The sequence below is a fragment of the Mytilus californianus genome, unplaced genomic scaffold (genome assembly GCF_021869535.1).
Source record: "Mytilus californianus isolate M0D057914Y unplaced genomic scaffold, xbMytCali1.0.p SCAF_5, whole genome shotgun sequence".
Classification (NCBI taxonomy): Eukaryota; Metazoa; Mollusca; class Bivalvia; order Mytilida; family Mytilidae; genus Mytilus; species Mytilus californianus.
The window spans coordinates 115,131,846-115,151,257 of NW_026262701.1; the positions used below are offsets into that span (position 1 = coordinate 115,131,846).

The 19,412-nt window shown below is 31.0% G+C and overlaps 1 protein-coding gene across 4 annotated transcripts in view; it reads right to left on the reverse strand.

Annotated features, from left to right (window-relative positions):
• Positions 1–226: 226 nt before the first annotated feature.
• LOC127700726 (fibrocystin-L-like) overlaps positions 227–19,412 on the reverse strand; it is a 71,307-nt gene continuing 52,121 nt past the window's right edge. Inside the window, exons 49-63 of one of the 4 annotated variants that reach the window (XM_052204336.1) lie at positions 18,842–19,075; positions 17,038–17,416; positions 16,137–16,492; positions 15,128–15,281; positions 13,507–13,739; positions 12,477–12,737; positions 10,039–10,670; positions 9,478–9,705; positions 8,265–8,639; positions 7,165–7,555; positions 5,566–5,747; positions 4,828–4,954; positions 4,448–4,522; positions 3,900–3,923; positions 227–1,526 (exon numbers count right to left, since the gene is read on the reverse strand). In XM_052204336.1, the coding sequence (XP_052060296.1) occupies positions 1,324–1,526; positions 3,900–3,923; positions 4,448–4,522; positions 4,828–4,954; positions 5,566–5,747; positions 7,165–7,555; positions 8,265–8,639; positions 9,478–9,705; positions 10,039–10,670; positions 12,477–12,737; positions 13,507–13,739; positions 15,128–15,281; positions 16,137–16,492; positions 17,038–17,416; positions 18,842–19,075 (3,854 nt within the window). In that variant the 3' untranslated portion in view covers positions 227–1,323. The remainder of the gene's footprint in view (positions 1,527–3,899; positions 3,924–4,447; positions 4,523–4,827; positions 4,955–5,565; positions 5,748–7,164; positions 7,556–8,264; positions 8,640–9,477; positions 9,706–10,038; positions 10,671–12,476; positions 12,738–13,506; positions 13,740–15,127; positions 15,282–16,136; positions 16,493–17,037; positions 17,417–18,841; positions 19,076–19,412) is intronic. The other 3 variants (XM_052204338.1, XM_052204337.1, XM_052204339.1) reach the window with 3 other exon arrangements.

The following is a 19,412-nucleotide window of genomic DNA, read 5'->3' on the forward strand; positions in this document are numbered from 1 at the left end:
GAAATATGAGGTGCAAAACAACCTCATTGTAGTAAGAATCACAAAAGGATGGAAGGAGGAACAGACAGATGACAGGTGAACACACAGACAGATGAACCAAAAAACAGATGGATGACTTGATGGACCCCATTGTCACTATATATCACCCTCTAAAAAAACAGGGGTATAATATCACATTGGCTAGGACTGGTGTACAATTAGTTCCAATTGATACAAAAAATGAAAATTCAGCAAGATTTTTTTTATTCAAATTTCAGTAAAAATGTATAAAGATAACAGAAAAGTGCAAAATCACAATTTAAAATAAGACCATTGAATGGACCAATACCTCTATCATTACAATGCCCTATTCTGGTATAAATCTTCCTGGTCTATTATCACAGATCATCATATAAAGAACTTCTAACCTACAGTTTAACACCATTCCATTAAACAATTCATAAATTCAGCATTAGGAATGAAGAGCTAAATTCTATTTTATCTGTCTTATCATAGAAATGAAATAAAAAAATGTTCTGCTTTTAGAGATTTATGAACCTAATTTATTTCTTCTAAATCTAAGATGTAATGCATTAATATAAAGCAAATATTGTGAATCTTCACAAAAGGTGAACTGGCAAAGTGACCTTACAAATTCTGTCATCATGTGCCCCATAATTTAACAAAACAAAACAAATTTATAGGACTCTTATCAAGATACTTGTAAGATAACTAAGCATAAAAAAGATTTAATGGAATGGTATTGGTTTAAAAAACAACAATAATACAAATATTAGTCCTAATCAAAATATCTGCATTTTCATCTAACTATATTTATTATCTATCACAAAGGTTATTTCTTCATAAAAATTATTATTTATAAGACAACTGGGTCTAAATAATACTTAAGTAAAATACTTCAGAAGGACATTTACTTTGGATAATACTCATCTAACTGGAAAATATACAATCAGTATAATAAAATCTGCTTCAATCTCATGATTTGTAAAGTTTAGAGATTTATTCTATGTTCTTGGATTTCAAATTATGTGGAAAACATGTGATTCACTCATTAATTCTTTATATTATTTTTTTTTTCACAGAAGCAAACCATGTTTTCACTTTTTTATCAGAAATAAAGAAAACCTTTTTTTTTTTTATATATTTTTCATTCATAAATTTTCTTTCAAACTTATCTTTATTTTCAAAAATGAGTGCTATTTTGTTATTTACATTGATATATATGTAAATATATTATTAAACAACAAGAAAAACAATGATAAGAAACAAAAACAATAAAAAAATAAAAACTTCTTTGTCCGATTCTTTGTCTGAGTGATAGTTTTATGCATGTCCTGTAAAAGCATTCTTCTTCTTTTCATCAAAGACAGTTGTTTTGGTTGGATATTCATTAAATACAGTAGATTTAGGTGGTTGGAACTCTGGTGGTAGCCATGACTTCTCTCTTAGGCTGGTAAATGTGTTTTCACGCCACAAAATGTCTTCGGGGTTTCCACCTTGTCCGAGATATTTGGGATCCTTTAGTCCTATAAAAATTAATTGATAAAAGTTATAAAACTAAAAACATCCAAGTTTGCAAATCAAAAACTTAATTGATTAATTAAACAAAGCCTTAGCAAATACACTGATCAATGAAGTACTTTTGGAATAAGAGCATCTATTAATAATAATAAAAACACAATTAGGCCTCTAGAACAAGATATTGTTACCTTGCAATGAAATATTTTGATTTACACGCATTTGAAAAGACCGATTAGCAAAATAAAATTACCAAAATCAATACCATTAGTTGGGCAATAGCACTAAATATTTCTGTTAAAGTTTTGCTTAATAAATTCACATAAAAATCTTTTATTTACTCTGTCAAAATGTATTATAAATATTCAATTACGTGTGCAAAAACACAAAAAAAAAGCATGAATTTGTATTTTCATTTCCCATTTCACAGATAAAACAAACTTTGTAGGAAGGAAATGTATAAAAACTTTACTTTCTTTTAACTTTCCTATAGGTCTAGGTAAGTCAGCTTTCAACTTTGTTTTGGTTTAAAATATGTTAGTAAGTAAGCAGTGATCCAAGGTAAATAGTGAATAACCACCAATATATATTAATCACACAAGATGAACTGTGACCTTACTAATGATACAACTGCCTTAAGTATTTGGTTAACAGGAATTTGATGAGCAATGAATGTGAAGAAGCATCACACAGTATAGCATGCTCACATGAAACCTGAAACTAAATTCAGGATGCTCTGATAGATAGTTCCTGGGAAGAACGTGACAAAAACTTTATACAGGGTTAATAAACATATGAATTAGGTAAACAGGAAGTTGATGAGTGATGCATCTGAAAATGCATCATTCACATAAAACTTGATACCATTTTTCAGAAAGTTGAGGTTTGTAGTTTCTGATAAAAATATGATGGAAATTTAATGGGACAGATTGATGGACAAACAGACAGTGATAACACAGTAAACTTTCATAGTATAGGTATAATTGTTTTGGATTTTGATGTATTGGGGAACTTATCCATGATGTGGAGCATACCTGATGAGAATAGAAAGTTTAATTAAGATGGGATGCAGGATTCAAAATATAGTCTCTGGAAACAAAAATTGTTCCAATAAGTCTTTTATCAATAGAAGTTATTCATTATCCTAATTATTTGGTCAAATTGAAAAAAGTTGTTGTATTAACGCTGTTTCACTGATATCTTTTCTTACAAAAAACAGTCAAAATACTATGCACAGTTCTGACTTTCAAAGAAACAGGCCAAGTGATTACATATTGACATACATTTGTATTTGAAAGTGAATTAAATATCGAATTACAAATTTCTCATTTGGGATAGGGGAGTGCTCTGGTTCTCAGCTTAATACCTGACTAGTCTGTCAGAGCAAAACTTATAGGTTAATTTATAATAAAGAAGTTAATTTCAAGCAGCAACTCATTATCTTAAAACAGATTATTAGTCATGAGCAGTGAAAGCTTTTCAGTTCTTATTAGAGCCATATTTTCTAAAAGGTTAAAATTTTACTCAGTTGCAGATTAAATTATAAAATATATATAGTTCAGGTTACAATATCCATTTAATTCCCACTCTTGGGAAAGGTTTATTTAGCATATGTAGTAATATGTTTTCAGAAGAAATAAAAGATGTATTTTAAGAAGCTTCTTTGAAAGAGCACACATGTCTTTTAATCTCATGTTTTGTTATATCTTTATATATTTAAAATCTATTTTAATTCATTCAATTTGTGAAACACACAATTATTTCATCAAGTTAGCTCAATTGTAATAAAATCAAGTAAATTGACTTAAGTTTGTTATTCCGGAATCCATAAAAAAAAAATTTGTCTACACAAAATTCAATGTTCAAGGGAGATAACTACCATTGTAGGTTTTCTTATATTTCATATTAAAACCTTTTACTGTTTCAAGCATGCAAAAACTTTTGTTGTAAAATATTCTTTTTAATTGTTCTACAAAGGTTACATTTTGTGGAAGCTGAATATTTTTTTAATAATCTTTCTATGAAGTTTTTAAACAGTCCTCATTTCATTTTTTTGAAAATGTCCATCCAAATTTATAGCTTTTTTAAATGACTTATGAGCAAGAGTTTGTGCAACTTTTTATTGGATATCTCAATAGTTTTAAATAACTTACAAGATAAACATCTGATTTAAAGACAGTTAATACAAAAATATGGAGATGTGGTGTGATTGCCAATGAGAGAACACTCCACCAAAGACCAAATGACACAGATTTTATTTTGTATGGAATTCAGTGGATAAAGTCAGATCCTGTTTGATTAGAATAATATGAAATACATATCATTAATAAACATCACACCACAGGGATTGTTAATAAATAGGAATTCACAAAATAACAAACCTGATACAGCAAAAGACTGTCGTCCTACGAAAACGAATAATTTAATGACAAACGTTGTAATCAATCATGTATGGAAATCATACCATATGTTATTTACCTCTTATGTATCAGAGAATACATGTATCAAAAGAGTATATTTACTCACAAGTAAAAAAAACATATTTCTTATGGAAAAGATGGTAATACTCAAAACTAACCAGGACCAATTAAAAAATGAGAATTACTCGTAAACACAGTTCTCATAGCAACAAGGTGTATAGAATACTGTATGACCAAGAATACCACTAGATGATACACATGCTGCGATTGCACTTTTTTTATATGTAATGTAACGACCACATGCATATATACCTCATACACAATAAAAAACATAAACATCACATGTGCATACCATTGACCTGTGTTGTATGTGCATATCATTGACCTGTGTTGTACAATTATAAACAAAGCTAAAAACAAGAAGACAGACAATTAAATGTCATGTGACCCAAAGATCTGTGTTCTGAACCACCATGGTATATGAATGACCACAAAACAAGGCTTAATACCTCGACAATAGGGTTTAACATGGTATTGTCTCACGCCTCCTTTAGTAACATACTCTATGTTGGAGTTGTGGTGTTCTGTAATATAACACACAATGTCAAGGTCAGTGTGCTAACAGGTATTTATTGACTGATTGATTGTTACCTTCTTAACACCACATAAAAACATATGACTGTTTTTAAGAAAAGGAGTTAAAGTAATATTTTAAACAAATCAAGGAAAAAAAACCCAAAAATGTTCATGTCCGCTTTATTTCATATTCATTCTTATTATGTCAGGTGAATTTATATTTATTAATCCTTTTTGGGATATCAAATTTGAGGAAAATTTATGGAAAAGGGTAGAATCATTTTTTCGCTATTAATAATATTTTGAGACTTACTGTGTGTTTTGGTCTTTGGATAAACCACTACTCTCCAGTATATAAATCCTGCCAGCAGAGCCATAATAATAACAACACACACAACAATTCCTATAAGTAGTCCAAGTTTGGCATCATCATCGTCATCCTATAAAACAAAATATTACAAAATTTCTATCATTTTCTCATTTACTCCAAGCACAAAATACTGTCAATTTATGTTTGGTTTTAAAATCAAAATAAAATTTCAAGTCATTCGTGTCATACCAGTAACACTTAAAAAGCAAAACCTCATTTGGTGTATCTTGTTTTGAGAACTATTGTTTATGTACACATGAAACATATCTATCAATGTTGAACTGTGCACTGCTACTTTGAAAATCTATTAGTTAATTATGATAATAGATCTAGTATTACCTTATCAAATGCTAGCATACAGTTTACCATTTTGCCCTTCCATTGCCCAACCTTTTATATTTGGACTAAAAAAGCATAATGACCACTTAAATTCACAACAGAAACCAATTCTCTTGCAAGTGATAAATTCCAGTCTTATTATATCTAGAGCATCTAAAAAAATTTTCAGGTGTTGAAATTTAGTCACTCAAGTGAATCTCGGTTAATATAATCATAGTCACTCAGATAAAGCTGATTTAACCAGGTAATGTTGATAACAACATCAATGTTTGTTTAGTAGATCATGTTCATTATAATTGATTGGACCAGTTGCAAACAACTTCAGCTTCTACTGTTACTTACAGTTTCTCCACAGTTGACACCATAGTATTGTACATTATCTATGGTCAAGTATGTAGATAGGGTGAAAGTCTGACCATTGTATGTGAACGTATTTCCAGCAGAGATTGAAGTGCATGCATCATCAATAATAGACTGTACAGTTGTAGTATTACCAGTCACAGTAACAGTTATAACAACACTTCCTAAAAAACAAAGTGTTACATTTATATATCTCTGTGTTAACTTACATAAAAATTACATCATATCAATATGAAATAACAGTCACCTTAAATTACAAACTGTAATCGGGGGAAAAACATGCAGTGGTTATCATTATCTTACATAGAATTGTATAATATCAACCTGTACCTGGTAATTATAAACATTCACAATTAGTTGCATACTGTAAACATGGAAATTCCTGTGCAGGGATTTTTTCTCTTATTCCATGATCACATAAAATGCGCAAAAATATCCCATTGAGAAAAGGTTTGTAGAAAGTATCAATATTGATATGAAGTGCAAACTACCGTTGATGCGCAAACTTAAAAAACACCAGAACGAAAGATTTATGCATTGAAATCACGAAAATAACTATGAACTTTTACGGTATAGGTCATGTTGGAACCTCAAAAAAGTTTAGTTCATCCTTTTTTTTGTTCAGACTTATTTAAAGATAGGAAACTAAGTTTTGAGTAATTTTTAATCTACCATAGATAAGTTACAAAATTTGTTCACAAATTTTCAACTTAATATTTTATGAAAGGTAAATCTTTGGAGAGACAGGGATGTATCAATAAGACTACCTTGATTTTCTTTGCTTAATATAATAAAATCTAGAAAATTTGTGATTGTAACCTTAGTCTACATTAGCTCTTCAGGTGAGAATGACAGGTGAACCTATACAAGGTCAGTCACCTGCCTTATCTATTTCTTCTATAGTATTTGATATCTTTTTGACTTGACATACTCTGCATTCATTATCATTCCTTGGATACTTTTTTTTAGTAGATTTTGTGGGTGTAGGTTAACCAAGAATTTAAATGTTCATCAAAGCATGAATTTTATTTAGGCTTGTACGCACATTTTGGTTAAACCACCAAATCAAGCATCCACGAAAATAAATTTGTCCTTAATCAACGAAAATTAATACCATTGAAAAGCAAATGAATCCACAGTATTACTATATATATTTTTATTCAGGCTATTCCTGACAAAATTGTACAGTAGTAGGAATGAAAAATAAAATTTGATAAATAGAGGCTGTTCAAAATTGAATTCAAGATCAGCCGCAACATATATGTATCAAAAAGTTATAAAATGTGCCTTCTAACAGTTAAACCTGTACACAAAGATATTCAATGCAAGATAAATGTATGCTATTTTTATCAGATTTTCCTTATTCAGAGTTTAACCTTTCAAACATACTCTTGTTATATAATACTTGTTTAAATAAATAGATGGTCAGTATATTTTTGATTGACTTGTTAATTTGTTCAACTGACTTTTGTTATTACTATTAGCAGAATGAAATATTTCTAAAAGATTAACATAAAATCTGGTACCTCATTCTCAAATCAGCAGTCGACTCCACATCTTAGATTTAAATTGACTACTAACCTTCTGACAGAACCATATCTTTAGCCCTAATGTAGGAACTCTTTGATGTCAAGAATTCATTAACAACAGATGCTCCAAATGATTGCGTTCCGAATGTTGAAAAGTCCTGATTGACTTTCAGTTTCATTTCTTTAGTGGTATCCTCGACAACGTCATTATACTCTGATGGTATCACCTCTATAAACTCTTCTACTTCAAATGAATATCCTGGTGGTTTAGATTCTACCGTAAACTTAATGACGGCCATTCCAGGTTGATCAAATCGGAGGTCACTGAGTGATACTTGCCCAGTAGCAGCATCAAATGATCCAATGGTTGTTCCCGCCAGTGCACCTCCATAGCCAAAAGATGTTGGTGAAGACATTGAAGCTGTTACCTGCCACCGGTGACCCTAAAATACAAAGAGTTGTAGTTGTTTCTGTACTATTTCCAAGGGGATGGGGTGTATTAAAAGTTTTTTCAAAATTATGACAATACATTTATTTCATAGCAAAATCATAACCTATCGACATATTTCTCAGCTATGAAACACACAATCTGTGACTTCTTAATTAAAAGCAAATGGATTATCTAACTCAGTCGGTGAAGATAAAGATGTTTACCACAAAGAATAATTCATATTAATTAAACAAATAGAGCATCGGCACAGTATTTACAGAAATTATATCAGGAAATGAAAACTTATGAACCATGAATATATTCCCTTCTTGAAATTCTGCCCCATTCATATAGTTGACATAATAAAGGAGTGACCTAGCAACACATCTATGTATACCTCCTTATAAGTAAAGCAAACTTTTTTATAATTCATTTTCATGATTTTGTAACTTTTTGTTGTATATAAGGGAATATTTAAGTTTGACATATTCACAAAGTCTCTTATTTATTTGATTTTTATCTACTCCAAAATAAAGTAGTATAACTACACATCATTTATGAAAATTGGTTGGTTTACAGTATATATATTGACGATTCTTTAGTTAATACTTTAGTATAGAATGATTAAATAATTACCAATTAAAATCAAGGCCATTATATACAAGAAAAGAAAGTCCAAAAGAAGATGTAAGAACAACATGTAGAAGAAGAGAAATATTTACCTTCCAATCAATATCCGTTACAACAGTATTAGTTGTGCTATCTTTAATGTCCAGCGTAACAGTGGTAAGGTCATTAGCGAAGATATTCCCTGTCTTGAAAACTACTCCAGCTTTCAGTCCTCTCTGTGTTACAGTCAGTGGGGAAGATTCTACAGTGAATACAACATCGGTTGGATAAGAGAGAGTAAATTCCAAAATGTAGCCACTTCCTTCATGGGATAGCATCAAATCAGTGAAATTAGCCCAACCGCTCACGAAGGAAATATTGGTTGTTCCTGACAGTACTGCACTGGGATTGCTGCCACTTCCTGCTTTTAATGATACACTGACTTGCCATGGGGCTATTGAGGCTCCCAAAAGGGTAATCTGATCTCCCTGTAAACATAAATAATATGATTTGTTACAATAATGTACACCATTGAAGTAAATTGACCAAAGATTTCATTGACCAATTGGAAAATGTCCGTGAAGTATAAGAAAATAATTTAAGTACTGTAAAAAATGTTTGAATTATTGAAAGAATAGTCTATAGTATATATATTCCTGAATATGAAATACAAATTGATTAAGAGATTGACAGCTGGGTTCCTTTGATGCTATCTATTAAGCCAAGGTTTTATTTCTTTATGTTAATAGCATCTTAGTTTAAATTACCAAATATTATATTCATAATAAAATATTCTGGCAAAAACCATTTTCAATTCTCGATACAGTTTTTGGTATAAATTTTTTAAAAGTTACATTCAGAATTTTGAGTTACATCACACAAAGTTCTTGATTTATACATATAATGTATATACCATTAGTTATGTATTGACTTACAGCTGTGGAGTATGCAAGGCATTACAACAATAGTAAAATGTTGTGAGTGTGGGACCTGATCTGATGGTATATGGCCTTTATACTGTCAGTAAGTAGCGTAATATGGCCCCATAAAGTAATGGTGTTGACCATTTAATTTGCATTAAATGTTTATAAAGAATGAGGAAAAATATTCCCTCTATAGATGTTTAATTAATTCAATATAAGAAAAGGCAGTCCCTAACACACTTTTTACTATTTCCCATTATCAATAGTATTCATTTTTTACTACATTTTTTTTGTACTTTCTTTCTTATAAGTTTGAACATTGGAATGTGTCTATAATGGTGCCTTCTGCACAATTCCTAAACAAACTTTAACAGTATATCTATCACATCAAAATATGACTTACAATAACATCCAGCATATGAAGTTTAGGTTGTACACTGAATGGATTTCCTTCTGATGCCGGTTGGGCATGCTCCTTCATATGTAAAGTGTGTGGTATCTTGAGCACAGAGACATAATCGTCTCCGGCCTCGACCACATCAGCCCATGTAGGATCTGTGACAGGTGGCATGGCCTCCGCTACTGATACTCCATTTATTGTAATGTTAAGGATGTCGGACAAGTTACCAGACTAAAACATAATGTAAATAATTATGTGTTACAACAATATCATAAGCTGCATGCATGAGAAGATGTTTCAATAAAGTTGAAACGGTCTCAATAAAAAGAACCTATTCAATTGTTTCAAACTATATTCTCTTTGGTATTTTCTACATTTTATTTTTCCCACTTTAATTGATAATTTAATTAACTAGAAAATGTATTCAGTTCTTTAAGAGATGATAAACTGGTATTTTGTTAGGTCTAAACCTATCAAAATATATGTTGATATAAACATTGTGTATCCTAAGAAAGGACAATACTTTTGAAAGGTAGCCACACACATATATCTATGTATATATACCTGATAGCTATTAATAATTGTGACTGCCAGTTGTTGTAAGTCACTGAATGTCAGTGTACTAACAGTTGTAGATGTACAGTTTATATCGGAGCATGGCTGATTGCCGATTTCTACAGTATACACTGTATTTGGTCCTGTTGATCTCCTCCTACGACGTCGCTTATCTGCCCCTGTAACAACATTCATCACACGGATTTTACTTGCTGGAACCTTCAAAAATAGAGCCAAGTTGTTTACAAGATCATCCCCGAAAAACTGATCGACAGTCAAAGATGGCACATTGAATCCTAGAACAATGACAGGATTAATCTTTATATCTACAACACCAGCTCCCCTCAAAATAATGTGTTGGTGTTTCCAATCATAGTCCAGATAGTTTGTTCCGCAGGCATCAGTTGCAGGGTCTGGTATAAACTCATCCCAAGTTGTTGGAGCATTGAGTAACACTCTGTCTTCACTATCTTTGTAACCATTTGATGGTAAGACATATGTACCATCACAATAAATATCCAAACGGTTTGGAACATTGTAATATGTTGCTATGCCTACAGCCTTGGAATTGTCTGAATTTAACATCCTGTATCTCAGATGTTGTGGTGATGTACTTGTGAAATATACACTATAGTTACGACCTGTGAAATATAGGCATTAATAAGGACAGGTGAAATTTACACTAGAATTACAATGTGTTCACTTCAATATTGTACTGAAGAACAGATAATTATGATATGTTAATAGAAATTGTAATCACCCTGACAACTGACAGATATAGGATTATTTAGTATTACGGTAATTTATCATCACATTTTGACCAAAACAAATCTTGCAAACAGTATTTTGTAAGTCTTGAAAAACTCTGTAGAACTTATGATAGGATTATCTATGTAAAATTGTAAATGCAAGATATGTGATCTTCAAAAACCATGACTTATTGAATAAAATGAACTTGTTTAATCTTGGCAATGAAAGAGATTTATTTGTATATCAAGTGACTTTAAAACAGGTAAAATGCCATTTGTGTCCACAATGCAATTCTATTTTGAAAACAAACCCATTACTAATATAATATAATATAAGTAAAATATATACTTCACATGGCATTACCCTCAATTAACATTTTGAAACAATGTCAATAATGAAAATAATTTGGAACATTTTATGAATACTGCTATATTATCCATCTTCATAAAACATAGATTTTGCATTTTGATAGTCACAGACTGAGCATACTCATTGGTATTCATTTGTTTACAAATATGATATGTAATTTACTATAAACAATTTGGTTTTTCAAAGGAATCATTCTGTGCAATTATTTTATAGGTACAATGAGAAAACAAATGTTAAACCAGGGCTTCCAAAACGGTCATATTTTCCGGACAAGTCTGATAAATTATATAAATGACTTGTTGTGCCAAGGCTGAAACGGACATTTTAATATAGTTCAGAAAAAAAATTGAAGTTTATGCGATCTTTTTGACCTGACCTTTTGCCTTAAACAGCCACACATTTCCAGTCATATAAGTGACGTGATTAATAATAACTATCAAAACAAACCCTACTATAATACCCTCTCATTACAATCAAGGTTAATTAGTTCTCTGACAGCTGATTTTACCTGTTCAGGCGACAGGTAAACTATTTTGTACCGGACATTGATCGGTCTAGTATTAAAAGTTATTTTCTTAAATTTCAGATTACCAGAAAACGTATATAAATTTGATTTGATGAAAATTTAAAAAGGTAGTAATAAAGGTTCTAAGTGAAAAATCATCAGAACCACATTGTTTGAACTAGTACACTCGTTCGCATGTGCGCAGGTGTGAGATAAATTATGCATCCGAATTTTCAAAAATGCTAAAAATATCATTGATACCTATATCTAACGTTCATTTCGAGTCTTATCCTGTAGAAATAACGCGGAAAAAGCTACTTAAACTCAATCTTGCTTTGTAAACGTACACGGTTTTTACGTATCCGTATCTGGTCCGTGTTTTACCATTGTCAAGTCAACATCCGGTAATAGGAAAAGTACTTTTTAAAAACGAAAGTGAAGTTATTGACAGCGTAATTTTGCACTAATAAAGAGTCTTAGACAGATATTAATACGCTGATGTTGCACACTTCGAATGGTGCACTGTCAATTTAACAGTTAGCCCAAGAACATCAAATTTATATTAAAAATCAAGTCAAATACCGTTTTTGTGTCAATCATAATTCATATGATGCCCAACTGATTACTATGGGTACCTTTTGTTACTAAGTCTTAAGGGTTTAATCGGGATAAGACCAAAAAAATTGTCCGGCTGGCTCTAATATTTTTTGGAAGCCCTGTGTTAAACCAGAAACATTATAATTTTTTTAATATGAAGAGTATTTCTCTACTTATAACATCATTTGAGTATAAAATCAACAATGGTCAATGTATAAAACAATACCTGTTGCCATGACAGAAGTGAAGGTAGACAGACGTTTCTGACAGGTATAACCTGAACACCATCCGTGATCCTGAGGTCCATTAATCAGATCCATAAAGCCATCCCCATTATCATTCCAGCCAAGGACACCTACAGGTGACAATCGTCTGTCTTCTGTGTCTGCATCCATATTCTCTATTACAATTTGTTCATAGTTGTATCCAGTGCATACGTATGCCTGTGATTCTGCTTTATATTGACATGTATCATCACGAATTATACCTAGAACAACAATAAACAATAACATGTACATGTATCGTCACCAATTATACCTAGAACAACAATAAACAATAACATGTACATGTATCGTCACCAATTATACCTATAACAACAATAAACAATAACATGTACACGTATCGTCACCAATTATACCTATAACAACAATAAACAATAACATGTACACGTATACCTATAACAACAATAAACAATAACATGTACACGTATCGTCACCAATTATACCTAGAACAACAATAAACAATAACATGTACACGTATCGTCACCAATTATACCTAGAACAACAAAAAACAATAACATGTACACGTATCGTCACCAATTATACCTAGAACAACAATAAACAATAACATGTACACGTATCGTCACCAATTATACCTAGAACAACAATAAACAATAACATGTACATGTATCGTCACCAATTATACCTAGAACAACAACAAATAATAACATGTACATGTATCGTCACCAATTATACCTAGATCAACAATAGAAAAAAAAACAAATTAAGACTGAATAAAAGTTACAAAATTTCATTATATAAAATGTTATTTATAAATTCTTGCCTCTTCAACAGATAACTCCCCTCAATAAACTAATATTAAGCAAAAACTCACATCCATATACAGTAGAATTTTTGTATTACATATTCTAAAATACAACAAACTTGATGTTTATTTAATTTTTTAATTGTCTGATTGTTAAATAATGAAATAAACGACTTGAAAACATTCAACAAAGAGATTGATAAAAAATATACCCTTATATTTGGCAATAACATCATAATCTCCTCTGGTCCCATCAGGATAAGTGAGCATAGGTTTAGGAATACGATAGTCTCCAAGTCCATATCGTGCATCTCCATCCCACTGATATTCTGCCTGTGAAAGGGCATCTCCTGCGGCACCAAGGAATGAACCATCAGAATCCTTAATCAGGGCTTTCCTATGTCCATCACAAGTCATATCTACACAATCAGAAGGGTTAGCTTTGCTGTAAACAAAGAATTATTCCAATAATTCATATGTATCACTAAAAGGAATAACATAAATTTTACAGCTTACTAGGTCCTTACTTTCAGTATAAGTTGCAAAGCGTTTTAATTCTTATTTTAAACATTTACATGAACAAAATAATGAATAATGAATCGCTATTAGCAGTCAGTTTGGTTCAATTTTTTCCAAATAAGTTCAAAAACTTCCTCGATACTTCATTGTCAAGCAAGACATTAATTTGACCTTAGTTGGATTCATATGCATGTGACCTCAGCTGGAAATTGAATGTGTATGTGTTTAGCATGTTAGGTTACTGAAAAGAATTTCATTTAAAAAAGTGAAAGTGGAAAAGCCTGCAGGAAGACCCATTTTGCTGACTGATTTGGCCTGCAAAAAAAGATCATGCTTAAACAGGTAAAATGATGATTCACATTATCATTTTTATCTAGGATATAAAATCAAACAGAAGTAGGAAATTCTCCATCATACCATTGCACATCTCTTAATACATGTATGTCTATTTATATTAAAATTCATATCAGAGCCACGTGCCCATCGGCAATCTTCAGAGGTCATGTCAATGGGTTTTTAGTCCCAGATTATGACTGACCTTCCTCTTCATTTGCTAAACACCACATCCTTAACATTTAACTTTAGATACAATTTTGAATCTATACTACTAAAGGATGAGACTGATTTCATTGAGCCGCAACTCCTCTGAAACCATACAAAGTCGGAAGTATTTGTGATATGACGTATAAATGTAGTATTTTGTACTTCCTAAATTTGTCTTTGAAACAATCTTTTTTCCACAGAAAACGCCAATTTTTAAGAAAATATCCAAATTTGGAGACCGTTATCGATCTTTGTCTTATATGCTTTCTTGCATGCTCAGTTGACGTACTGCCCACGAAATCCAAGTGAAAGTAAGAAGAAAGAATAGAAGATAGGACAGTTGGCAGATAAGGATCCTGTATTGTATTGTAAGTGCATCATTTTGCTAAATTAAACGACATTATACACAGGCACCCGACGTTCAGACCCCTCCCCCCTTTTTATGTGTAAACACAGGCAACCGACGTCCGGGCCCCTCCCCCCTTTTTATGTGTAAACACAGGCACCCTTGACACTCTTTGTTTCAACACTTGCCCAATTGTACTGCGATTTCGCGGGCATCTTCTAGTATATTTATAAATGAATGCAATTTTGTAAGTTTTAAACAAAAGGGTCAAAAGTATTGATTTAAAATGACTGATTTACCTAGCACCAGCTTCGAAATGATTAACGATTTTAATATGTTAAAAAAAAAAGACATTTCTTACATGAATAACATTAAAAAATAATGTATTACTTTGTAACCATTAAAAATATCAGTCTATCAATTACCCGACATTTGGCCTGTCCATGTACAATTTGTTGTCAACATTGTACATTGAAGATCTAGACATGAGCATCGGGAGAATAGCATCATGCATCATAGGGTTAGTAGCTACAGCTGTATCTTGTCCACAGGTACTCTTAAAATTAGCGAAGGTAGTATCTACAAAATATCAACACTTTACTAGTCATTCTTAAAACTGAATGCAACAGAACAAAATATGTAAAAGTCTGATAGAACTTAGAAGTATTAATCTATTACATATAAATCTACCCTTGTATGTTTATAATATTTCATAATTATCATTTGTAAAAAAAACCTGTTGTGTTATTATTGTTCATTGGTAGTTTCTTTTCAAAACATTATTTGTGAAGTTTTGCCATTAATGATCATACTGATTCAAAAGTAAAAGGAATAATTAATAGTTCAAAGGTGGCAGTGACAGCTGTCAACATAAAAAACAATATTCATATCTGAAAAATGCCAATCCTCAATTTTTCAATTTAAAATTTTGTATGCATCTTGAAAAATTTATCATTTATAACCATATCGTGGTATAATCTTCATAAAGAAAATAATAACATTATTTTCTTCAGCCATTACTATGACAACAGGAGAAAATTTTTTTTAAAAAAATGTCACAAATTTGTTTTTTAGACAAATGAAAGTTTGTTTTCAACAATTCAAATAAATCCTGCCATTTGAATTTGTTCACTAACTAAAATCTTCATAAAGAAAACTATTTTATTTTCTCCAACCATTAACACTTCAATAGGTTAAATCAATTTAAATAAAAATTTGTTATCAAATAAAGTTTAAGGCAAATGAAAATTCTTGTTTAAAAAATTTCAATAAATCCTTTTTCAGTGTCAATCAAAGGATAAAAATCTGTTACAAAATAAATTTTTTAAATAAATGAAAATTCGGTTGTAAACAATTTCAATAAATCCTGTCATTTGATTTTTTTCCAGTGTCAAATGTAGAACAAATATACTTTTGCCAAAAAGTTTTACTGACCTATAACCTCCATTCTGCCTCCAAGGGACTGATATGCCATTTGATTATAAAATGGTTTAATAGTTGCAGCATTGCCTGACTGACTGAAGTTAGGAGTACTGAGCCCAACTTTCCCTTTTCCATTCACTCTCCATGCTCGGCCAAATTTGCCCGAAATTTTGAAATTAGCATCATTTGTATCAATAACATCTGTTGTGCAGTCAAAAGCAGCAGTCTGTCCCACCACTAAATTGTTTTCAATCTTCATGTAATGGTCCACAAAAATATGATCCACAGCGCTTGGTCCATAAACAAATGGGAAGATACCCACTCCATTTTCTAATACAGTATTCTTCTTCACTACTATATCAAATAAACTGTAATTGAAAAAGTTCCCATATAAAAATAAGGAGATGTGATATGATTGCCAATAAGACAAACTATTCATCAGAGTTCAAAAGAAGTGGATGTTAGCAATTATAAGCGACCGTGACATGTCGGTTTTAAAATAACAAGCTTCCAAAATATTGAGGTACAAAACAAAATTGCTAAAGAAGTAATATTAAGCCAGAAAAAAATATTTGTTAAAATTTGCATTTGATTTTGAGCTAAAAACATTTAAATATTTTGCAGAAAACAAAAAATTGCTTGATTCCTCAAACATTTGGTAGAGAGATGTTTTCATTAAAGAATTCTTAGTGATACAACAAAAATTTAACAAGATTTTGTAGGGAGACTGAGATGTATTTAATCATTTATGAAAATAAAATAAAGGGTTACTCTACAAAATTCTTTAATGCTATCAAATCCAAAAAGCCAGTAGAGTTCAAAGAATGCAATTAAGATGGCAAACATGACTAGCCAAAGTTCTTTAAAATTGATTAGCAAAAAGTTTTTTGTTTTGTTTTACAAAAACATTTACCTGTTATAGTATAGACCAAAATCCCAACATTTCCACACAGTAAAGTTGGCCAACTGCAGACAGCGATCGGTTGTGACAAACGCAGGATCTGAAGTATCTGAAGGGAAAACAGCTGTACCAATCAACCCTGTATGAATAGTGTTGTCTGTCCATGGCTCGGTTGTAGATGAACAGTCTTCTGCCTGACTATGCAATCCTACACGTTCAAATGATGAGATAGCATTGCCTTGTATAACAAGTTCAGAAGCACCAATAGCTTCTATCATGCCTTTGTAATCAAGGTTGAAGCTCTCATATCTTCCATTGTATGATCCTCTAAATAGACTAAGCGCCATCAAATTACGTCTTATTCTTGTGTCCGTTGACCTAGTTTCAATACCTTAATGAAACAAGTATAAAAAAAAAATATCATTTATTAACATCTTTTTTTAGTTCGTTATTTTGATTATTTTTTTTATATTCTTTAAGTTGGTGAAATATATTTGAAATGGCTTTGATATTTAGATGAAAATGAAAGGATTTGTTTTGACCGTACTTTTACATGTTTTTTTTCACTGGAAAACCTGGGCTATTTATCCATTTTATGAAGTATACACACATATGTAAAATGCATCATAAGTTGAATAGTCTTGAATATGCTGTTTTCTGCTCTTTGTTGTCTCTTTGACACATTCCCATTCTCAATTTTATGACATATTAGCAACAGAATATTAAGAAAACAAAAACCAAGCTTTAATAGAAAAAGATTCTTGTGCTGTCACAAAATGGATAGAATTTTGAAAACTCCAATACTCCAATATTTTATGGTATCCCTAGTTAATACACAATGATCAGTTTTTCTTTAATTTTGGGTTGCTGTCTCCTTGACATATACCATGCATCACCTTTATATTCAAGTTTCAAAAAATTAATATATTGTACAAATTAATTACCTTACAAACAATAGATTTAATTATACAATATTTAGAAAAAGACTACATCAATCCTTTATATATCTTATGGGGTTTTCCCTAATGTTGTTTGCTGTCTTTTCAACATATAAATTTACCATACATCTCCTTTTTTCATATTCAAAAAGAATTTACACCTTGGACGACATTTTACAATGAATTAATATGTGTCATGTGTTTCCTTGTGTAAGAGGATTTCAAGTCCGTATTATTTTGTTATACTTTATAGTGTTAAGAAATGTACAAATTTGCAGAAAACCATATGCTTTATAACATAGCAGCGTCCGTCAAGAGCATGAATGACCAGTGCAACCGTTTTGAAATAATTTAACGTATTCAGATTCGCTGTCAACGAATATTTGTTCTGCTTAATAGAAGTTCCTCTGGAAACTCTGCTATGAACAAACCCATAATATCTGTTCCTGTTGGAACACATTTTCTATACCCTTTATTCCGTAATGAACAAAGACTGCTATCTTTGTTCCAATGGGAATAATCTTAAAGAATATTTTTCCACTTGGAACTTATAGCATGAAGGAACTTCTATTTCATGACATCAGTAGTATATTGATTTTCTTTTTTATTGATTTTCTTACTGTTATGAGGAATTAGTCCTTAAATAACTTCAACAGATGCCTGAATTGCTGATTTCATTTAAATTCAAAAAAAACGTCTTGAATATATAAAATAATGAAGAAAAAAAATGATTAAAAATTAAATAAAAAAAAATAATAAAAAAACGTCTATAGTTGTGTATAATACGCATCTCCTTTACCAACTAAAATTTTTGGGGTAAAAAAGTGTGTACTTTACACAGCAAATTACGTTATATACAATCTAATAATTTTTCTCACCTGGACCTACTGTCCTATAGATGACATTATCCTGTAACTCAAGACCATGTACACCATACACTCCAATAGCTGAACCATATACATAATTAAAGCTAGACTTCTTCACATAGCATGGTTTAATGTCTGTCAAAGTGCCTATGTCCATGAAAGAAATGGCATGTCGGGGATCATGAGGTGCTGTAAACCCTTCTTGAGCACCACGATAAAATTCTACATTTGCTATTCTGGCATATCCTGGAGAAAAAATAAGGAAATGTTCTTGTTAAAAAGCAGGCTCAGCAGTCTAAAGTTTCTGAATAGTTTTATCTGTAATTCCACAGGTAAAATAAAAATCCTATAGTTACATATCTGAATTGTCAAAAAACAATTGATTATAAAAAATTCAAAAGTGAATATTTAGTATTATTTATCTGTATACAGTTGTAGAAACATAGTAATATTCAGTATAAAGTTCTTGTAGAATTAAATTCTAGATTAAATATTTGATAGGATTTACCTGTGTAAGTTCTTGTAGAATTAAGAGTAAATATTTGATATGATTTACCTGTGTAAGTTCTTGTAGAATTAAGAG